Source organism: Lepisma saccharinum, chromosome 5 (assembly GCF_977018435.1).
Source record: "Lepisma saccharinum chromosome 5, izLepSacc3.1, whole genome shotgun sequence".
NCBI classification, from domain to species: Eukaryota; Metazoa; Arthropoda; class Insecta; order Zygentoma; family Lepismatidae; genus Lepisma; species Lepisma saccharinum.
In genome coordinates this window covers 59,272,689-59,297,793 of record NC_139233.1, presented here as the reverse complement: position 1 = coordinate 59,297,793, position 25,105 = coordinate 59,272,689, and the positions used below count along the sequence as shown (strand labels likewise).

The following is a 25,105-nucleotide window of genomic DNA, read 5'->3' as shown; positions in this document are numbered from 1 at the left end:
ATTTCATCAAGGGGGGTGTTATTTCTAAAACTTTTTTCCAAATTCACATTATCATTGTTTTATTATACTTTAATTAAATAATAATAATCACAATTAATTAATACTTATAATTAATTAATTAGCTGAATTAATACTAATAATACTACAAATACCACTACTACTACTATTAAGTAGTAGAGATCTACATAAATATAGTATTTATGAAAACAATAGAATGAAATTACTTTCTAGTCATTCGATTTTTATCAAATCCTGGGAGCATTGTTTTGTTTCTTTGTTACGAAATAATTGCCTAGTGAGACATTTCAAGGGTGAAGAAGATCCATAAATACAAGAAAATATATTAAAATAAATTGAAATAATCAAAGTATGGAACTCATCCAAGGAGCTGCGGTGATCTGGTCGATAGAGCGTCTGACAAGTGACAATCACGCGGGAGATTCGGATTCGATTCCCGAAATTGGTTGGAATTTTGCAGCTTTTCCCCCGCATAAATGTCCCCGATAATTCACATCTGGATTATCTCGCTGTTCTTACCAACAAAACATTTTACAATAGTTAAGCTTATTGTCGTTTTAATAATTGTCTAGTCAACAAGGTGAGACATACAAACGAGCTGTGGTAAACAATTGGTGACTGTATTCTTGTCCGCCTAGCCTTTGTCTATACATTAGCCTCTTACAACGTTCCAATAACTTTATTTAGTTAATTCTCATTGTTCACACACACAAAAAAAATACATGTTCGTTGAACACTGGCGTACGTAGAGGGATGGCCGATGATGTTCCAGCCCCTACCGAAATTTTGATAAAATCAGAATTTTTCAAACAAAAATCCGTTAAGAACTTTAAAAAATCAAAATATGTAAATGCGAAACCCCTTTTAAAGTGAATCTCGATTACCATTTTTGTCTTTGAATACAATTTTAATAGATTGAAAAGCTCCAAAAATACGAAATATTTTATTATGCATCCTGCCCTCCAAATCGAAGTCATTTGCTATCCACATTTACTATTCCAGCCCCTTCCGACAAAAAAACCTGCGTACGCCAGTGTGTTGAACATTGTTGCAACTGAGATACAAAACAACTGTTTTCTCTTTTAAATCATAGTTACCCTAACCTAACCTCATAAACTCGTGGTTATTTTCAAGGCATCACTCTGAAAGACGCGTGTGTTTGGAATGCTGTGCTTTTCTCCATGCTGCATGGAAATAATAATTCAAATTATTATTATATTATTATTAGTAGTAGTAGTAGTAGAAGTAGTAATAGTAATATTATTGTCCCAGATCTTTGACTGAAAAATTGGCCATTTAATTTTTTTCCCACAGCATTTTTCATAATATTTCACAAGCTCAAGGGGGGGGTTTAAACCCCGTAACCCCCCCTTGCGTACGCCACTGCTATAAGAAGTTGAGCATCATCGTATTCAAAACATTCGTAAATCATGTGAGAAAGCAGAAAATTAGGGGTTGGGGGACAAGGAGTAAGAAATAGTTACTGATTCTATGAAATGTTCACAACATTGATAAAAAAAATCATTTGCTAACTTACGCTGTACTGCAATTTGAACTTAGAATCTTCAAAATTTCATACATGAAAACTTTAAAAAATGGCAATATTACAGCAAAAGATCACAGTTGCCAGGCTGTTTTCGAGCCCTGTATATAGGCATACATATTTCAGTTCACTCATAGTAATATGCCTTAATTAAAAGGTGTCGTCGCAGGAATGTCACAACTTCAAAGTGAAGCAGAGCTTCTTAGGGGAACAGCACCCTTTTGGGGAAAATACCATGCATGTCCCTCCCTGGGGGGAGGGGATTATCATATGTCTGTAATGCTACTTTACACTATGCAGCCGCAGGTGAGATTAGCAATTACTCACAGGCTATGCAATGTATGTATGCTACATATAAAAATTACCATATTGGCTGCTTGAGGAAATAAACAGGTAAAACTAAGAAAATTACTTCTCACTAAGGTACCGATGAATTTCTACTCCTTGTGAACTTGCTCTTAGACACGTTGTACTTTCGAACATCAGTTTGCTAATTTTTCAGGGAATTAAAATGGTAATGCATAATGTGTGTATATGGTTAATAGTATTGCCATCATGTACGTTAACAGTAAAGATTTTTTGGAACGACTTCGACTTAAGATGACCGGACCCCTCTCCGATTTTCTTGATATTTGGCATATTCACTAATTGACGACTCCTAATAACGAATCTGAAGTTAAAAGTTGTCGGAAATGTCTAGAAATTGCAAAATAAGCGTTAGAATGGAAACCGTCGATTTTCGCAAGCAAATATATATATTCCTGATACTACCATGACACCAAATTTTAACTATGTTTGCCTAACCTAACCGAAACTAACCTAACCACACGTCGATGGTTCATGGGGCTAGCGTCAATGGTTCGCAATTATTTTGCAATTTCTAGACGTTTCCGACAAATTTTAACTTCAGATTCGTCATTAGCAGGCCTCAATTAGTAAGTATGCCAAATATGAAGAAAATCGGAGAGGGGTCCGGTCATCTTACGTCATACCGATTTTTTTTTCTAACTGAGGCGCCATCAATTTTCTGAAAAGGGCTGCAACCCCCTCCCCCCACAATCCCTTCTGGTTCGCCACTGTTGACAACAGCGTTGTGCCTAGTAATTTCGTAATTTCTTCCCCCTGGTAGCTTGCCGAAGGGCTTATACCATAGAGGAATTTATGTGGCTATAAAAATTAAACATAAAAATGTAGCTGTCTGATTCACTTTCGAAATATACATTACAAAATACGACCAGGGTACAAATTAGAAAGTGCATCATCACAAGGACTTCAAAGATATGCGAGTTGTTTTCCTAATTCAAGTTAAAAGGAAAGTTTTGCGTTTATCAGTAAGGTGCAAATCAAGCCAGTTTTCTGGGTCTCACCTGTCCGTTGGGCTCCCTCACAGCACCAGGCGCCATGTCTACACCGAACTCCACACCAGTTGAGTTTACATGAGTGATCGAGTGCCTGCAGTTGTTACAGTACGTTTCTAACACCACTAGTCACACACATTGAAAGGTACGTATAAAAACTATTGAAGTGGCACACATCTGCCTATTTCCTTGTGTTCACATAGCACTCGGATCAACAGGTAGTCGAACCACAACAAACACAAACACACGTTCAGCTGAACTGAATGAGGCCTTGCTTGATGACGCATTGGCAGGCACAGCAGCATGGCCTCCCCTCGTCCGCCTATCAGCTGGCACGAAGGACGCGGGGAGCACAGATTAAGGGAGCTAGGAAACCGGTCTGCGTCGGTTTTTCCTTCTGTGACCTCCGCCCCGCCCCACTCAGTGGCGTTTCCATAGGTGAATTAAAAGGGCGGTCGCGGTTCCAAAGGAGTCAAATTCATATAAGAGTAAATTACATATCACTATTTTGCATTTCAAAGATTAATGAGAATTTTACGATCAGAACAACACTGTTAATATAGAGAAATGAAATAATAATAATAATATGATTTATTTGGTTTCTTTTACTTTCTTTTTCTGCCACTTTTAGCTAACCGCGAAGATGAGGATGATTGATGATATGATGAAATTGATGAAGGGACATTCACAAAGAACACCCATGTCCAGGCCGGGATTTAAATTCGGGACCTCTGGCGTCGCAGCGCGCTGTGCAGTCCACCATCTTATATGTACTACATGATGAATACTATAGAAACACTAAAAAAAAGTAAAATGCTAGTGTTTTCGATATTTTGAAACGAAACAAAACAGTTTCTTAGCATGCAATGTTAATTTCACATTATCGTTTGCCTAGTTTTGATTAATTAGTTGATTTGATGTTTTAGTCCCCTTTATGCACAGTAAGGCTAATCGGGACTGGGCCTACAGTTTAAAGTGGGATCCGAACCACTATGTGCCTCCACCGGGACTCCTTGATTACAAGGCGACGACGCTTCCACTGCGCCATCCCTCCTTTGCCTAGTGATTTTAAATATTATTATTCTAATACTGCATTCCGGCCCCCGTGGCGGAGTGGTTAGCACATTGCGCTACGAAGCCAGGGGTCTCGGGTTCGAATCCCGGCCTGGGCATGGATATTTGTGAGTGTCTATGCATCAATTTCATCACATCCCTATCACATCCCCATCCTCATCTTCGCAAATTAGCCAATAGCCAAATGTGGCACAAATGCGAAGTAAAATAAAACAAACCAATCAATCAATCTAATACTACCTCGTCTTCAGGTGAGGTGCTTTCTCATAACATAGTGTTAGAATAAATATAGTTATAAAAGCACTAGACAATACCATTGTCACCATATGCGTGAGCAAGGGGTACCAGGAATGCCTGGGCACCTCCTAATGTATTCTCAACTCCATTTTTTTAAAAAATGTAGAAACTACATGAAAATAATATCCGTCCTTTAAAAAGGAATTTCGCTGCATTTGAGATGATCCGCTACCCCCCAATCTCGAAAACAATATGATATTATTTGCTATTATAGTCAGTAGTGTACTCTTGTAGTAAAGATGTTTTTCACCCTATACATCGCACAGAGCTCTCCCGAGAACAACCTCGATTGCTAATGCAGCCATCTTCAACTCACAACCAAACGAGAAACAAAATTTTAGTAAACTTATTTATTTTCAAGTCGACAACAATATGAACTTAATTTAATAGAGCACCAATATATTCACGAGGCTTCGCGACTTTACTCTTGAGTATTTTTCTCCTTCTTTTTGCCTGTTTTGCGCCCCCCTTTGAATTCCATAGCTACAGATCTGCATGCAACAGAAAAGAAGGAACCTCCCTGATGGCGTAGTGGTAACGTAACATCGTCGCCTCGTAATCAAGGGGTACCAGGTTCGCGACGGAGGCACATAGTGGTTCGAATCCAACTTTAAATTGTAGGTCCAGTCTCGATTAGCCTCTCTGTGTTTAAAACAAAACATTTTAAAAACTCAGAAAAGAAAAGAGTGAACTTGGGAATAAAAAGGCGTCGTGTGTGTTTAGGGAAGGGTGCACCGGGATTTTGGCCTGGTGTACTAGTCCGGCTCTGCATAAAAGGAATAAAAGAATAAATTAGAACGCACAGAAAAAAGAAGAGAGAGAAGGGGGAGAGGAAACAAAGAACAAAGAAAGAAATAAGACATAAAAAATGAAAAATCGATATGTAAATAGAACAAATTGAGAGATCAAGCAGAAAATATGAGAAACCAGAAGGGAGTGGAAGAAAAGATCAAAAAGAAACAATAAGAGTGAGAAAAGTTAAAAGTTAAAACAGGACACGAATGGAATGAAGAAAGGGAAGGAAAGTGGTTTCTGAATTGCAAGCCGTGTCGAAAATTATATCAATCCCAAAAGCTAGTAACGGATGCAGGACGAACTGGTAAATGTATCTATTCTCTCCTGGATCGTAAAAGTTACATGGCAACATAGAGATTACAAAGTTATGTGTCACCCACAACAAACCTATTGTTTTTATTTCTATTGTGTTTATTTGGCAATTTTAGATAAGATTTTCGCTTCATTGCTTGCCAAAGGTTGTTGGCTTGAGAAAAATGATATTATATGTGGAGTCTCGTCTTTCATGCACTTACGACGTAAAGAGGAAAGGTAGCAGGCGCCCCTCAGTCAAAAATCTTTCCACAAATTTCTCTCCAATGTGGCTTTATTACACTTTTCAGCTTGCAACACCGGAAGCATACATTCCAGTGTATATATTCAGCCACTAGAGCCTCATTAGCCTGCAAGAATGCGATTCCCAGAGTATAAAATATGAAATATAGGCTGGCATTACGTGTCTTTCAAAAACGTATTGCACCCGCAATACACAAGAAAAACTGGTAGTGAATTTCTTCCAAAATTACATTTCGCATGTGGTATACGTAAAATGGTGTTCCAAAATTTTCTGAATAGAATTCTAAACTTCCATTAAAACATTATGAAATGACACTATGTTTTTCTTGATTTTTGCCATTTTTTTACCTCAACCTTAAACATGACGATGATAATTAATTATGATTAGATGAAAATTGATGAAGAAAGAAACGTGATGCTAAAGGAGGGAGGACAGAAAAGATGATGTCCTTTACTTTTTAGGGGTGAATGGCTTTAGAGGGGTGAAAATGAATATTCTCTCTTTGACATTAAAATTAAAGATGCGGTTAATGTGACCGTTTCAATATGTTTTTAACAAAGTATTTACCCGGGTACTTCATATTTAGAGGCATTTTCTGAAAATAGTTTAGAAGTAGAGAAGGCAATTTGAAAGAAATATAACGGGAGGAGATATCGCTTAGAATGACTATATCCGGTTATTTGTCCATTCCATTCATATGAAGTATGGTCTCTGGATGACATAAATACAGCAATTTTATTATGTTACTTCTTTAATTACAAATTTCTAGACTCTTCCCTTATAATAACAGTAAAAACAAAACTTTGTAGCAAAAAATTATAAAAGATATGCAAAATTTTAGGTCACGTGTTTCCCTTACTTCACAAGTCCAATGAAACGTTACGGTCAACCACTGTTAGTAAATCTTTCTTTTATCCAATGTCGTTAATCTGAATGTTAAACACGCTAATGAAAGTTTCTCATGTAAACTTCAAGATATTTTAAAGCCTAAAAATAGTATGACTTACTCAAAGCTTTTGATAAATGTTAAGTAAAGGTAGACTGAAAAAGATACAAATGTAAAAGCTAGGAAGTTGCCAATCCAACAGTTACTTATGTTGCTTGTTTTAAGCAATCATTTGATTGTACATACATACAGGAAATGATCATAACACTTTATCTCCTAGACATTACTTCAACTAAGTACCCGAAGAAGCAATCTGTTCTCAACACAGGTCTGTTTGCACAAGATCTAACTTGTCTTATCTTAGATTTGTGCATTAAACAGAAAGGAGATTCAGCTAACGTCCTGTACAGCAAATTCACAGTTTATCTAAGCGCACATGAATGAACTAGAAAACAAAGGGAGATTGCAGTACTCAAGATATTCTACAGCTCATAACAAGGGCACTTATATAAATATAAGCCGTGAGGAAGGAGAAGCTGGAGAGTACCGATATGTTTCTTTCCCGAAGAAATTCCCCTTAGTATTATTATTCAACAATTTGAAGCATTAATTCTCTAGATCACCTTGCATTTCAAATGTAATTTTCTTTACTGAAAACATAATAATCCTTTATCTGGAAAAATTGATAGACATGTGGTGTGGGGGCCCGTGAGAAGTGAATAATGCCACTTGAATATTGCATGTTTCATGTATAGAATTTGATTTCAGTCATAGTATTCGTGTTAATTATTATAAGGAACTGATTATTAAAAGTAAGGTTGGTAAAGGTTGGATGCTGGAAAGAGATAATTCTACATTTTGCAAAATTCAACGTTTTTGAAAGTATATAAAAATAAAATGTCCCAACATTAACATTCGATAACAAATTTTCTTTAATTGAACAAAATGGAAACTTTGCAAACATTTTGCAATTAATCAAAAATTAAATAACTGATGCTAAAGTGGCTCTGTCGCTTTCAGAGGTTCAAAATTATCAAATTTCTCAAATTATTATCAGTGCGTCATCGTGTTTCTTTTTCACGTAACTTCATTATTTAACATAGTTTGTTTGCTAGAAGTTTCACATACTATATTAATGCAATTAACGTATCCAGTATTTTATTGGAGATGGGGGACAAGGGAGGGAGTGGGGTCTGAACTTACAGCCCAACATATGCTTTACGAAAGGTTGCTAAAATTTTCAAGTACAAATGAATTTGCCCCACTACCGTCCTCACACACATACACACACCACAAACATACATGGACAAAATACAACATAAACTGTGAGCCCAAACGCCAGAGCCTCGTTGGTCTGCAAAATGCAGTACAAAGTCTACTACGTGGAAGAGAGATTGACATTTTGGTATCTTCAGAAAGGATCACCCCTTATACTCTCCACCAAATTCGTTAGAGTAGAGAAAGGCTGTTGTAACAAGTTTCGTAATTGGCTGGAACTATTTCACATTTCGTATTTATCTGGGCATAAAAAGCTGATTCATTTTCTTGCATGTTAAAGGTGAATGTGTATGGGGGGGGGGGGGGGGTGTCAGGGAACAGCCGCCCAAGTTCCGTCCGAAATCAGGTCCTGATCTCCAGGAGGGCTCGTGAACGCATTATCGGGGTGAGGGGTCCTTGTAAACCAAGTCAATTTTTCAAAAGTTTAACAGTATTAAATGAAGAGTAGGCTAAATTATGTGTGTGTGTCGGAGGAGAGGGAATTAAGTTAATATAAAACATACAATTTAATATCATACAAATACTACAATTTTTGTCTATATTTTCTAAAACATCTCTTAAAGTGCCAATTGAGTGCTACTCACATCATTCCCTTCTACACACTGCATACCGCTTTTTGATTGATTGATTTGTTGTTTTATGTCAACTTTATGCACAGGAAGGCTAATCGGGACTGGACCTGCAGTTTAAAGTGGGATCCGAACCACTGTGCCATGTGTCTCCACAGATATTTACATCATACAAGAAAATGTACAATATTCATAGTGCCTTCCGTACATTCCACCCCCGGCCGAAGCAATGAAACCCCCCTTCGTTCCCAAAACTTGGGAGCTGTTGACCTTTGAAGCAGATGTGGAAGGAATGTGGATGTTTAAAGTCTAGAGAATCTTGCTGCTACTTAGACTTCGGTTCATAAACAAGATGAACGAATGTAATAGCTGCTGTTCATGTCCTGTAGATTTATCCTTCACCAAGTTGTGAGCAAAATAATATCTGCTGTCTACATTTTCATTCTTCACCAGGGACCTGTAACGTAACCCAACTTGTAACGCTGTCAAGTTACGAACGGAACTATCGATATGCGTTACAATGGCATTGGCGTTCCACACAGTACCGGACAGATTGGACCTACCTACAACCTGGGTAAATTAGGCGTACCGTTACTCAACGACCCATTCGTTTCAGGTACTGAGTGGAACGGGTCTCGGATGGAACGGGTACGATCGTACCCGTACATACTGTACCTGAACGGTAGCTACCGGGTACGAAATGGAACCACAAGTTGGTAACCGGTACTGAAGCACTATGACCAGCGCTTGTTATTAAAATACCGGTACGTGGATAGAAATGGATGAACCGGGTAACATTTGTAACAGGAACTTACAGTACGTATCATAACATACTGAGGGTATCCGAATTAAGTTTACTGTCAATCAAAATTCCACACCAGCAAATGGAATACCGATAAATATACATTTCGTTGTTTAAAAAATTATTATAATAACTTTAGAAAAACCAATGCGTGATCTTTCTGGATAATTACTTATCCGAAAAATATGTATAAATAATATCTAGTTTATCTTTCATTAATTTGTTAATAGTGGTATCAGCTATGAAAAAATTTCGAAGACGTCACTCTGGCACACCACCATTAACAACAGATACAATTAGTTTAACAAGCTCATGTAGAATATACTAATTACAACGACCTGCGCAAAAGGTCGATATTCGTCCTTCAGGCAACCTGTTCCTAGGAGGCATGCGCAGTAGGCACCATTACGTTTAGAACAAGTAGAGAAGTGAAATTGAGTTTGACGGTAGATTATGCTAATTAGAGCACGGCAAATCAACATGATTGTGGAAAACCGGAAGTTGATGGATGCCATATTGAAAAAATGTTACTTCTTAAGATAGAGACGTGAAATTCGGTTTGACGGTAGCTTATGCTAATTAGAGCACGATAAATCAACATGATTGTGGAAAACCGGAAGTTGATGGACGCCATATTGAAAAGTGTTACTTTTTAAGATAGAGAAGTGAAACTCGGTTCAACGGTAGCTTATGCTAATTAAAGCATGGTAAATAAACATGATCGTGAAAAACCGGAAGTTTTTGGACGCCATATTGAAAAATTTTACCTTTTAAGATATAGAAGTGAAATTCAGTTTCATGGTAGCTTATTCTAATTAGAGCATGAAAAATCAACATGATTGTGGAAAACCGGAATTTGATGGACGCCATATTGAAAAATGTTACTTTTTAAGATAGAGAAGTGAAACTCGGCTTGGTGGTAGCTTATGGTAATTAGAACATGGCAAATCACGTGATTGTAAAAAACCGGAAGTTGGTGGACGCCATATTGAAAAACTTTAATTCGTAAGATAGAGAATTGAAACTCGGTGTGACGGTAGCTTATGGTAATTAAAGCATGGCAAATCAACATGATTGTGGAAAACCGGAAGTTGATGGACGCCATATTGAAAAATTTTACTTCTTAAGATAGAGAAGTGAAACTCGGTTCAACGGTAGCTTATTTTAAATAAAGCGTGGCAAAACAACATGATTGTGGAAAACCGTAAGTTGATGGACGCCATATTGAAAAATGTTACTTTTTAAGATAGAGAAGTGAAACTCGGCTTGGTGGTAGCTAATGCTAATTAGAGTATGGCAAATCAACATGATTGTGGAAAACCGGAAGTTGATGGATGCCATATTGAAAAACGTTACTTCTTAAGATGGAGAAGTGAAATTCGATTTGGTGGTAGATCTTGCTAATTAGTGTATGTTAAATCAACATGATTGTGGAAAACCGGAAGTTGATGGACGCCATATTGAAAAACGTTACTTCTTAAGATAGAGAAGTGAAATTCGGTTTGACGGTAGCTTATGCTAATTAGAGTATGGCAAATCAACATGATTGTGGAAAACCGGAAGTTGATGGACGCCATATTTAAAAATGTTATTTCTTAAGAGAGAGGAGTGAAATTCGATTTGGTGGTAGATCTTGCTAATTAGTGTATGTTAAATCAACATGATTGTGGAAAACCGGAAGTTGATGGACGCCATATTGAAAAACGTTACTTCTTAAGATAGAGAAGTGAAATTCGGTTTGACGGTAGCTTATGCTAATTAGAGTATGGCAAATCAACATGATTGTGGAAAACCGTAAGTTGATGGACGCCATATTGAAAAATGTTACTTCTTAAGATAGAGAGGTGAAACTCAGCTTGGTGGTAGCTTATGGTAATTAGAACGTGGCAAATCAACGTGATTCCGGAAAACAGGAAGTTCATGGACGCCATATTGAAAAATGTTATTTCTTAAGATAGAGGAGTGAAATTCGGCTTGATCGTAGCTTATGGAAATTAGAGCATGGCAAATCAACATGGTTCTGGAAAACCGAAAGTTGATGGACGCCATATTGAAAAATGTTATTTCTGAAGATAGAGTGAAATTCGGTTTGATGGTAGCTTATGGGAATTAGACCATGATAAATCAACATGGTTTTGGAAAACCGGAAGTCGATGGACGCCATATTAAAAGTGTAACTTCTTAAGATAGAGTGAAATTCGGTTTGATGGTAGCTTATGGGAATTAGAGCATTACAAATCAACATGATTCTGGAAAACCTGAGGTTGATGGATGCCATATTTAAAAATGTTATTTCTTCAGATCGAGGACTGAAATTCGGTTTGGTGATATTATGGACATTACTGCATTGGAATTCAACATGATTATGGAAAATCGGACGTTATCGGAAAATTTTACTTTAATATTCTTCTTTTCCTTTGGTCATTGCTTATAGTAATTAGAACATGGTAAAATTTATATGATATTATAAAACCGGGAATCGATGGACGGCATAATGAAAAATGCATTTTATTAAGATGAAGAAGTGAAATTCGGTTAGATTATTGAGCTTGGTAATTCGAACATGGACAATGCATTTGCTGTTGTAAAACTGGAAGTTGATGGACGCCATCTTGAAAAAGAAATACTTTGAGTGTCGATTTAGTCTTTATTTATTAAAAATAAATATGAATGAAATTAATTATAAATTTCTGCAACTTTTACCAATCGCGTCGACGATGATGAGTGATGATTAGATGAAATTCATGAATGTGAATTGACACTCACATAGAACACCTATGTCAAACCTGGGACTCTAACCCGGCACTTCGTCAACTATAGCACTTTTACATTGATTGATAATAGTAGCCCTACATGTACACATTGACATTTATATTTTACATCTAATCTCTCACTTTTACTCGTTCCAATCGAGAAGTTCAAGTTACAATTCAATGCTTTGTGACGTGTTAAAAATTTAGTGCTTACTTGTGTGTCACAAAGTGGGCATTATCATAAGTCAATTATAAGTCAAAATTTTTCCTCCTTTACCTACCCAAATCTATTTTATACACTTAATTTTGCTTTCCTCAACTTTTCGGTGTTATCGTTTAAACGAAAACTTCACGTTCCAATATATAACACATACCTTACAGAGGAGAGAGGAGTATGTAAAGAATTCATAGAGTAGGAAATCGAGGACACGTCAAGTATCTTAACCTCAGCGAGCAAAGGGATCGCTCAACTACTTGACGGCCAAATAATCGTTGCTTGGCAAGCGCTGCTCACTTGCTCGCTGAGCGAACTTGAACCTTGCTCATCATAGATATTTAAGCCATAGAATATATCGTTTTTTTGTCTCGAGTGTTTGTGATCGACGGTGCGATTTAGTGTAATTTGTTGTAACTCCAATAATTGACTTATGATAATGCCCACTTTGTGACACACAAGTAAGCACTAAATTTTTAACACGTCACAAAGCATTGAATTGTAACTTGAACTTCTCGATTGGAACGAGTAAAAGTGAGAGATTAGATGTAAAATATAAATGTCAATTTGTACATGTAGGGCTACTATTATCAATCAATGTAAAAGTGCTATAGTTGACGAAGTGCCCGGTTAGAGTCCCAGGTTTGACATAGGTGTTCTATGTGAGTGTCAATTCACATTCATGAATTTCATCTAATCATCACTCATCATCGTCGACGCGATTGGTAAAAGTTGCAGAAATTTATAATTAATTTCATTCATATTTATTTTTAATAAATAAAGACTAAATCGACACTCAAAGTATTTCTTTTTCAAGATGGCGTCCATCAACTTCCAGTTTTACAACAGCAAATGCATTGTCCATGTTCGAATTACCAAGCTCAATAATCTAACCGAATTTCACTTCTTCATCTTAATAAAATGCATTTTTCATTATGCCGTCCATCGATTCCCGGTTTTATAATATCATATAAATTTTACCATGTTCTAATTACTATAAGCAATGACCAAAGGAAAAGAAGAATATTAAAGGAAAATTTTCCGATAACGTCCGATTTTCCATAATCATGTTGAATTCCAATGCAGTAATGTCCATAATATCACCAAACCGAATTTCAGTCCTCGATCTGAAGAAATAACATTTTTAAATATGGCATCCATCAACCTCAGGTTTTCCAGAATCATGTTGATTTGTAATGCTCTAATTCCCATAAGCTACCATCAAACCGAATTTCACTCTATCTTAAGAAGTTACACTTTTAATATGGCGTCCATCGACTTCCGGTTTTCCAAAACCATGTTGATTTATCATGGTCTAATTCCCATAAGCTACCATCAAACCGAATTTCACTCTATCTTCAGAAATAACATTTTTCAATATGGCGTCCATCAACTTTCGGTTTTCCAGAATCATGTTGATTTGCCATGCTCTAATTCCCATAAGCTACCATCAAGCAAGATTTCACTCCTCTGTCTTATCAAATAACATTTTGCAATATGGCGTCCACGAACTTCCGGTTTTCCAGAATCATGTTGATTTGCCATGTTCTAATTCCCATACCATCAAACAGAATTTCACTCCACTGTCTTAAGAAATAACATTTTTCAATATAGCGTCCATCAACTTCCGGTTTTCCACAATCATGTTGATTTGCCATACTCTAATTAGCATAAGCTACCGTCAAACCGAATTTCACTTCTCTATCTTAAGAAGTAACGTTTTTCAATATGGCGTCCATCAACTTCCGGTTTTCCACAATCATGTTGATTTAACATACACTAATTAGCAAGATCTACCACCAAATCGAATTTCACTCCTCTGTCTTAAGAAATAACATTTTTAAATATGGCGTCCATCAACTTCCGGTTTTCCACAATCATGTTGATTTGCCATACTCTAATTAGCATAAGCTACCGTCAAACCGAATTTCACTTCTCTATCTTAAGAAGTAACGTTTTTCAATATGGCGTCCATCATCTTCCGGTTTTCCACAATCATGTTGATTTAACATACACTAATTAGCAAGATCTACCACCAAATCGAATTTCACTTCTCCATCTTAAGAAGTAACGTTTTTCAATATGGCATCCATCAACTTCCGGTTTTCCACAATCATGTTGATTTGCCATACTCTAATTAGCATTAGCTACCGTCAAACCGAATTTCACTTCTCTATCTTAAGAGGTAACATTTTTCAATATGGCGTCCATCAACTTCCGGTTTTCCACAATCATGTTGATTTAACATGCACTGATTAGCAAGATCTACCACCAAACCGAATTTCACTTCAATATGGCGTCCATCAACTTCCGGTTTTCCACAATCATGTTGATTTGCCATACTGTAATTAGCTTAAGCTACCGTCAAAGCGAATTTTACTTCTTTATCTTAAGAAGTGACATTTTTCAATATGGCGTCTAATTTCCAGTTTTACCAAAATCATATTGATTGACAATGCCAGGTCAACCCGAATTTAAGATCTGTAACTTAGATGGCAACATTTCTCAATATGGCGTACATTAACTTTCCCTTTTTTCCACATGTATTAGTTGGTAATATTCTAATTACATAAACTATCATCATGTCGAACTCTCAATATCTTGCTTGAAAAGATTTTTTAAAATATGTTGGCATCACCTTGCACCCTAATATTACGTGTATTTGTTATATAAAAGTAACATTATTAAGAACAAATCTCACGATTCCATATTTATTTTTAAATATATATTGCCTACAACCTCCATTAATATTAGTTATTATCGATTTTTCAAGAATTCTACAATGAAAGTTTTAAAATGAAGAGTTACGTGACATATATTTTCTGATCCATTCAATACCCATTTGATTTGTTGAAAATAGGTTTTGTTACAATTGTACCCAATCCCAAAGTTTCAGGTATACCCATCATGAATTTGTACCGTTATGATTCTAAGGAGAGGTATGTACCGTAACGGAACCGGCATTCAGAGAAGGAACAAGTTCCATGCTTTCTGGTACTGGTATTTTAACGTTCCACTCTGTGTACCCAAAGCTGTCGTCCCCGAAGCACTCTCGGGTACGAACGGAACGGTATAGCAGAAGCGTTACATTTCGCCTTACCAAGAGGTTCTGGTATTTTCCTTGGAACGGTCCATGGCACTTGGGCCGGTACGCGGTACCCGGTACGGAAATAACGCGGAACGGTGACAAATACCAATGAATTGCATTACGTTACAGGTCCCTGTTCTTCACTGCAAATAAATTATACAAAATAGTTTTACCTAATGTCAAAGGGGCTGACGACAGTGCCGAGGCTGGCCCCTGCGTGGCTACGGGCCTGTCTGAGATTATCTCTGGCAATATCTAGGGTGTTCGGGAAATAGAACAAAACTCACAAACTGAGATTTTCTGTAGCTTCTGTTTAAGTCACACTGAATCAATTAAAGAAAATATTCTCAGTATAACTTTTATTGGGCATGTGTAAAGATTCTAAACAGTGATGACCCAACATTGTATGTAATACCTGTAATGTTTGCTCATAAAGGAAATTAGCAGTGTACAAACAAAAACAAAGCTATACATTCGATTATTACAGAACAGGCAGACCGATAAACAGGTCTGTAATCAAGGGTATAGGGTGGTATTCGCCGCATGCCCCCTAGTTAGCATCATACAATAGCGTATACCTACCTTTTACTTCAGTGCACATAGCTTCTACTTTCGATTACTGCAGTTTTTATGTTTAAATGAATTAAATACGTACTTGTTTCATAATATGTGTATTATCATCACTATTTTATCATCAATGACGTGTTTTCTAGAAGTTAAATGGTTTCAGTCATGTATTTAACTGAAACATATAATCCAAAGTTTAAACATGGTTCCTACCTAAAAGTTTCACGAAACTTATGGTATACTCTGTGAAAATTTTGGGGCTACAACACTGTCGATAAAGGATGATTAGTAAAGAAAAATATCACGGCAATGTATAAGTTGAATGATTAAGTTAAGGGACATTCCATGGTTACGGGTGGAACACACATACTATATTTCTGATATTAAAGTAACTATTCTACTGATAGTTAAACAACATTTGTTTTACGGTTTCTGTGAAATAAAATATGAAACTTAACAGTATTGATACATAACTAACATTAAGATGCTTCCCCAGATTTATAGGTATAAATGAACAATTTCGTGTCACGGGTGGGATATACAAAACACTGCCTCTTTAGTTAATAAGAAATTAATTTTAATTTCTCTGGGAATTTTGAAATAAAAAAAATATTTCAAAGAAAGAAGGTAATTGACTTTCGAATATTCTAGTGGAGTTGAGGTGGGAAATGTACAGTTAAAGGAGAAATAAATTGCTTTTTGGTGTCACGGGTGGGACAAAATAGAAAAAAGAAGTAAATAAAAAGATAAAATAAACGAAAAATATGTAAAATACGTTGTACCTTCTGACTTTAATATGTATAATGCTCTAATTTTTATCCAAATGACAAGTCTAGATTGTTCAATTACAAGATAGGATAAAGTTACAGCATTGCATTTAATTTTAAAAATTCATATTCAGGAGCACTTCGACATGAAATGCCCCTTAAGCAACACAATTTACTTACAAAAGGATTTAGTTAAACTCTTTGTGTTTCAGAAAGCACATGGACTTACCCTAACTTTCGTCGGAGGAACGTTGAGGAGCGGCATGGAGATTGACCGGCGTCGATTGAGGTTCGAATGCTGGTTTGGCAACGCCTTGGGAGGCCGTAGAGGGGCAAGCTCCCCTTCTTCTGGACACGCGCTGTCTGCCCAGTCCATTTTGTCTGCCTCCAGTGCCAGTGGTGTCCTCTACAAAAGATTTCAAAAATAAAATTTATTAAAATTACTTATGTACTGTATATGCTAATCAGGGGTGGAAGAACAGAGAAATTGCAAGCGAGTAAGATGTTTGGCACCTTCCCACACCCCACTAGTTGGGGAGGATGGTACGTCTTACTGGATACTGTGTCATTAACATTGTTATATCCAATTAGTAAAATTTTCCACAAATCCAAATTACACTTGAGAAGAAAACGGTGTTATTTGGGAAAGAGTCCCTGAGGCCAGACCTTGCCAAATGTTTGTTGAATACTATGAATGAAAATTACGAATACTCCTCCTGTACTAACCTAACGAAAGGAGGAGAATTATCCGTTTCTTCATTTTCATAAGCTTTCCATAAGATAATATTCCTAATGTAATCTCGATCCTAAACTCAATCTAGTACTCCCAGCAGTACTTACAGTTACTTCTACTTATGCAAATTTCATCTATAAATCAAGACCTTTCAAAATTCACTGCACACTTTAATTGCGTCAGGTCTCTACTAATCTCGATGAAAGTGTTGATAACCTTCTTCAAAGCTATTGTCCAACTAGCGAGGCCAAAGAATTGAGTTGGTCCCAGGATTGGTCTTTTCGTTTTCATTTCGTGCATAACTACTTTTCTTTTCTAGCTGGACTGCGGACGTTTCTAGTCTGCATCTGTGCAATGCAGGCACCATCATATAGGTGTACAGGATGGGATACGGAGCGGCGATCCTCCGCCTCCACTCGCCACTCTCACTTTTGGTACCCTCTCACTCAGATCTTCTTTCTTGATCTTATCTGAGTGTGGTATCCGTATCCCGGAATAGGATATAAGGATTAACTTGGTAAGTGGAGAGGTCAGAAGGTACGTAAGAGAGAAGAGGCAAGTGCTCTGAGTCTTGGTACCTAAGATTTAAACCAAGACGTTTTTGAAAAATTAATATTGTGAAATTGAGTAGCTCCAAACAATAAGCAAGATATGAAATATAAAGATACATATAACATAGAAATAAAATAATGAATATATAAGAATACAGTATAAGAATGAGAATATAGAATAAGATATTAGAGGAACCCTTAGATCCCATAAATAAGAGAATAATAATGGCACTTGATGAGGAATCCTTAGATCAGAAGACAAGTAGATATTCATAAGAGTTATATTGAAGAGACATCCCTGAAGAATAGGGAGTTCTCAAGCCTCCTCTTCTGTCTTCAATCTTCTACTCGCAGTCCTCAACTGGTAGACAGCATCTGGATACTGGAAATGTATATATTGGTTTCAGTCATCCAATTCTGGTATGTCGGGTTCTCTTCTGAGGGATGTAATGTAGTGTTTTCTTCTATTCAGGGAAGCCGGTCCTTCTTCATACTATCTTATTTCATTTAAGCAATTATTTTGTGCACAGCTGCTTTCTCCCATTAATTGGGCAGCAAGTCTCATGCTCGATCTAGTCTTAGTTCCAGTGGGTTCCATGTTTTCAATAAATGATGATATTGGAACCACTTGTCGGGCTCGTGACTCTTGAAGGTGTTTGAATTCCATTTCCTCAAGCGTAGATATCAGCTCAGCCAAAGCATTAATTGTAGGAAAGGTTCGTTGACAAGTAAGTTGTTGTCTTACAAGGTCTGGTTTTAGCTTAGCTCTAAGTTCCCTTATTTTGGGGTCTTGAAATTTATTGCAATAAAACACAGCGTGTTCTGGAGTATCAGTAGTCTTACATACTTGGCACTGGTCATCTAGACTGAGGCCAAAGCGTTTCAAATATGCCTTATAAGGGCCATGCCCTGTAATGAGGTGTATCAACCCTTTAGTTGGTTTAAAGAGTGAGTTCATTGTCCAGAATTTAACGTCAGGCATATATAGCTTCGTGTGTACTGATCCCGAGTATTGTCTCCACTCTTGTTGCCATTTGCTTTGTAGAACCTGGTCAATGTCCTGCATGGTATTCACATTAATTCCCAACAGCATGAATATCTTAGCTTGGTCTCCCTTCCGAAACCAATATCTAGAAGCGTGTCTTTGAACCTCAAAATCAAGAGGCAAGACACCAGCTAGCACTATAGTTGACATAGTTGACGTTGTGCGAAAGGCCCCAAGAATTCTCAACAAGACGTTGCGCTGTGCCGATCTCAGACGGTCCCGGACAACTTTCTTCCTAGAAAGGAAAGCCCAAGTAGACGCTGCATAACATATAGCTGTAACAAATATCGCTTTATAATACAGCATTGCGATCTTGAATGGTATCTTAAATGCAGTATTACCCATGTTTAAGATATTGTGTAAAGCTGACTTGGCCTTAGCTGTAACACTGTTCACACGAGCTCTTAGGCTCATTTGAGCTTCCATGTGAATTCCAAGGTATTTGATGACTTGAACATTTTTAATTGAAGAGTTCTGAAACTTGAATATAGGCGCTCGAGCCAGTTTTCCCTTAAGGAGGATTTGATATGTCTTCTCCTTAGCTATGGTCAACTTAGATTCCTCAGACCAAATGGCCACTTGATTCAAGATCTTGTTGGCATTGAACTCCAAACCTTTGCGAGTATTCGATCCGGTTATGATTAATAGATCATCTGCATAAGCAACACTATCTATGATCTCATCCATCCTGCTGAGAGCCAGCAGTAGTGGTTCCAAGGTTATATTCCAAAGGACTGGCCCCAGGACGGAGCCCTGAGGACAGCCTTTGTTGACACTCCTGCAGATCGTCTCATGTCCCCAAACGAACTGTATTCTCCTGTCTTTCAGGTAATCACAGATTAAGCTGTATAGAGGCTTAGGAATCTGCAACCTCCTTAGTTCTCGTAGTAAGTATGGCCACCATACATTATTGAACGCTCCGCTAATGTCAATTGTAATTCCAGTAACATACTTATAATGAGTTTGGTTTATAGATGTTATCACACGATTGACCGCATCCTCAGTAGAGCGTCCTTTAATAAACCCATACTGTTTGCTGGAATTCCTTATTAGTGTTAGTCTTTCGTTTAGTCTCTTTGTAATCAGCCTCTCAAAAACTTTGCCTAAGACATCCAAGAGGCAAATTGGCCTGTAGGATTTTACATTGGATGGATCTCTTTTGGTATCCTTTAAGAAAAGCATATAGGTGTACAGTGAGATGCATAAGTATTGCTCGGCAATTTGTACACGACTATTTTCGTAAATTTCTGCCTTGAATTCTACGTGTTTATAGGAATGGCCTTTTACATCCTTTGGTGTAAAGGCAGTCTGTTCCTTGTTTGGCAATTTGTTCCAATTCTTGAAGCTGGCATTGTCTATAAAACGAGAAAATATATTGTGATATACAATTTGTTTGGTAATACTTGTACACACTGTACGTAACTTAGAGAGCTGATATTCAAACCAAAGTTTACTGTGAGCAATTTTAGGTAACAAGAAATTATTTGCAGTCGACATATAATTAAAGAGGTATTTATTGCATTTGTACTTATAAACTGTTATCATATAGTCTAATATCAAATAATCGAAGGGTTAAGATATACAAAACAGTAATTTTACTTGTATTATTATATGGATGCGAAACATGGTACCTTACATTAAAAAACATAAACGATTTTTTTAAAAAAATGAAATCCTTAGAAATATATTCGGACCTAAAAGAGATAATGATCCAGGTGATTAGAGTACATAATTCCGAACAACCATTATCTGATATTATTGTAATAACTGGCACGCATGGGGGATGAAAGAAGAGTTTAGGGGGTCCTTGTTGGAAACTTTATTGTAATAGGCAAGCCGAAACGAAGGCTCATGAAAAGCATGGAAATGGACCTGAAGGAAATTGAAAGGGGGTGGTCAGAACTGGTAAATAACGCTGTCGGAAAAAAAACTAAAATAAGTATTTCATGTCCATGCATTAGTTGTCCAGTACTTATCCTTAGGTAAAAGGATGAGGGAGAAAGAAGAGCTTTCAACACTTGTATCTGTAAAACCTAACTCACACCACATGCCAACAGTTTCACAGAGGTAATATTTGCTTCTTTGGCACGTACTTATCTTTATTTCCTCAAGCTCTCGCACGTGGAAGGATGAATTTCGTAACAGAGAAGCTTCTACCTTGATTTTAACTTGAATGACTACCTTTTAAAGTCTACTTCTTATCATGTTTTAACCCATGTCTTGTTCCCGACCTGAAGAAGTCACATGATGTGGTGAAAGATTGAGAAAGTAAAGGTTCTAAAAAAAGTAAACATTACTTGGATGTGTAATTATTCTAATACTTCATTTTTCTCTCTCTTTAGGTTTATCGTGGCGATGAGAATGAATGACGATTAGATTAAACCAGTGGTATTCAAACTGTGGGAAAGCGCAGATGTTTCGCAGGGGAGGCGCGAGAACTTCCGAAAACATATTTCTTTCTCTAAAAGTTTAAATTGTGTTAGTTAAAAAAATAGCAATGTCTTCTGTATACTTGCAACTCACATTGGTCGTCCATATTTTAAGATTTTTTCGTTAAAAGAGTGCAAACTGTTTTTTCATTACTTGTGATGTGCACGCAATCGGGATATTTCTACAAACTGACACAATCGTTAGAACAAGTTAAGTAACAATTCTCTGCAAATGTAAATTTTGTTCAAAATAGTATAAATAGTTCGTGAATCATTAGCGCACTTTTATGTATAAACTGTAATACTAAACTTGTAATACTAATACGGCATAACTGTCAATTGGAAAAAGAAAATGGAAGTAACAAGTTCATGTTCAATGCCTATTTTTGTGTCATTTTATTTTAGGGTGAATTTTTAAGTCTATTTTAGTGCATATTTATCTTACAATGCCATTTAAGTGCTTATTTTCATCATTTTGGTGTCTATTTGCCTGCATATTTGAGAGGTTTTTAGTGTCAACAAATCCACACCCCTAGTGATGATATGATGAAATTGATGAAGGGGCACTCACAATGAACATTCATACCCATGCCGGGATTCGAACCCGGGACTGCTGGCGTTGTAGCGCGCTCTAATAAATATTCCGACACGAATTGAGCATATTGTTAGAAGAAAGAGGGCTACAATTAAATGAAGAAATTCAAACATTCCTGTACAATGCATGTTTTTAACATATATCCAGCTTACCTTACTGTCAGTATTTATCCTTTTTATCTCATGAATATCGTATCGCTGAATGAATTGACATGAGCTTATAAAAATTAAAAAATTGTACACCATTTATATTAATCACACACATTATATTTTCATTACTTGTACGTACATGTCTACCAAAAGTAAACAAAGACATGAAGAGATTTTGTATTGATAATTCATGGTCACATCACATGATTTATCTATTTTTATTGAGGAGATTTGGGGGGAGCAAAGCTAAGAAGAGCATAAATACCGATTTCTTTACGTTTTCGGGGTGGGGGGCAAGGTACCTTTTATGGATAGTTGACACATTAATTGATTGACTTGCTTTATTTTACTTCGCTTTTTGTGTCACTTTTGGCTAATTTGCGAAGATGGGGATGAGTGATGATATGATGAAATGCATGAATGGACACTCACAAATATCCATGCCCAGGCCATGATTCGAACCCGGGAGGATAGTTGACACCTCACTCGAAAATAATAGCTTTATTTTTTCAATGCCTTAATGTCAAAGAACGCGTTTATTGTAGATTGATATCAAAACAACAGTAGTCTCTTAGCATAATTTGCTACATGATTTTGCAATATAATTAATATGACATGCAGCAGTAACAATTAATTTTTGTCTACACAAAATAAACTTTTAAAAAACAAATAGCCAAGTGTATGTAATCAGAAATAAGGCTTTGGCACTACTCAATCGAGACCCCCCGGTCTGTCGCCCGAGCAATCGCTTGGTTCGCCGACCCAACCGCTCCTCAACATACACACGCGCGTGTATTGTTTTGAACGTTGGTTACGCATTGGTATATATATATAACACTGCAATTTTCAGCCACATCAATGCAGTATGAAGTAGCACACATATGTTTACAGGTATATGTAAAAAAATACTAATTCAAATAAAACAGTGGCATATTCAAGAAACAATATTTTCAATTTCCACGTGAAGGGACACAAAGGTGTCTATTTTTCGTTGGACTGGCTCATTCAAGAGCATTAAGACTACAGCATTCCCATGCTTCTTCTATTCCCGCACATAATCATAATATATCATGCGTTTTCCTTAACTCCCTGTGGGTTTGAAAGAGTAAATACAGTAAATGCACAAGCATACTGGACATTATAGACACTTAAAATGAGTAATAATCCTACACTGATGATGTGTCCATTTCAGAGCAGTATCCTGCGTAATTTCCCATCTCTTTTATGCAAAGTTCCGGCGTGCAAAACTTATGTAATCTTAAATAAAGTAAATACTTCAAATTAGAAATGTGAGGAAATACGGACTTAGACAAAATGCTTAATTAATTTATGAAATTTCCATCGGATAAATAATATTTTTTCACAAAATGAAATCAAGCTGAAAGATATACATTGGGTTCCTTATAGATAGGAGGGGCACAAACGAGAGCTGTGGGGGCCGGGCCCCCTGGCCTCCCCGGTTTCGGCGCCCATGGAAGAGAGGCGTGTACAGATTTTGGCAGCGGAGGCAGCCACGACAGCAAAAAGTTTGAAAACTCCTGAACTAAAGCCTGGTTTACATTGGTCGAGTAGACGGGAGAGTAGCTGGAGCGAGTAGGGTCAAGTACTCGCTCCAGTAGTCAGGACAGTCGAGTGGCTGTCCAAGGAGGACAGCGACTCGACCGAGTTGCTTCCTCCTCCATCGATTTTTTCAGTCGCGTGTAAACTCGACAGACCCCTCGGTCAATGTAAACACTTTCTGAGGACAGAGTATAGAGCATGGTATAGAGTCTGTGTTGTGTGAGTGTCCAATGTCCATGCAATTTGTGTCGATTATAGGAACAAACAAAATAAATTACGGGCGTATGATGCTTTAAGTGTAGGAGATGAGACTTGATGTATATGGCGCAGGAGAAGTAAAATAAGTAATTTACGTTCTACACAACCAAGAACAATCGAAAGTAAAAAAATCAAGGAAATTGGTTTTCTTTCCAGACATGTCCCCGTGCATTATTGTATTAATTTCTCGTGAAAATAAGTGTGTAAACCGTTTCAGAATTTTTTTTTAAATCGCCAACGACGTCGATGGGTTCATTCTGTCAAAAGAGCACCAAACAACTTCAGCCACTATCCCACTTTGCTAGAGCCGAGTAGAAAGTGTGTAAACAGCTACTCGCCATAGAAGGGTCGAGTCGAGCAGACAGGCCAGTAACTCGTCCCAGTAACTCTCCTGCTCAGTCGACCAATGTAAACCAGCCTTAATGGATGCTAGACCTCGAACTTCACGACGCGCGAGGTTACCGAGAGCCTCTGCTTTCTCTTATCTCAACTGAAGATTCATTGTAAGTTTTGAGGATATTTTAGACCGAAGTGGCAAGCAACATGTACTTATTTATTTATCTATTTATTGAACGCATCAGGCGAATGCTCAATTACAGTGTTCTACATTTTCTGCTTTGAGTTTGTAAGTTCACATGATTTAATAACAAGACATATTCTTGAAGTTGCATAGAACATGTCAACGCTAATGTATATGTACACGATATAGTTACTAAAACAAAAGAGTTATAATAATAATAATACAGGTTAGATTGAAAAGAGTATAACACATGCCGTTTGGGAACGAGCTAATCAACAGCAACGTCTCACATTGTAGCGGCATGGCAGGCCTCACAAGCCTTAGTCGATTGGTAAAATCTTCAAGCGACACGTGTCGCTTGTCGCTGGTGTGAAATCTTCCTTTGTCATCAAGGAAACAATGGTCTTCCCTTATACTCTCAATCCGTCAACGAATTATCTGTCTTGCTTTATTAACGCGACGAACATTGATATGGCGTTTTAAATACAAGTTATGACATTTTATGTTCATTTGACTCATCCATGACCTGCTACGAAGCTGTTCAGTCAGCAGTAAATTCCTACAACCAGGTCCGTTCCCAGGGGAGGGGCGATAGGGGCCTATAAAAAACTACAAAAATAATATCGTCATATTCAGCCTACAATATTGGGTAATTTTCGTTTTATAATTATTGATGCAAGGCTACCAGACGTCCGATTCA

At 37.1% G+C, this 25,105-nt stretch overlaps 1 protein-coding gene across 2 annotated transcripts in view; it reads right to left on the bottom strand.

The window, feature by feature from the left end:
* Nucleotides 1–25,105, bottom strand: part of LOC145987838 (alpha-galactosidase MYORG) — a 109,102-nt gene that overhangs the window by 72,479 nt on the left and 11,518 nt on the right. The window contains exon 2 of one of the 2 annotated variants that reach the window (XM_083122580.1): nucleotides 16,795–16,971. In XM_083122580.1, coding sequence (XP_082978706.1) covers nucleotides 16,795–16,971 — 177 coding nt within the window. Of the gene's footprint in view, nucleotides 1–2,928; nucleotides 3,219–16,794; nucleotides 16,972–25,105 lie in introns of those variants that run through there. The other variant, XM_083122581.1, reaches the window with a different exon arrangement.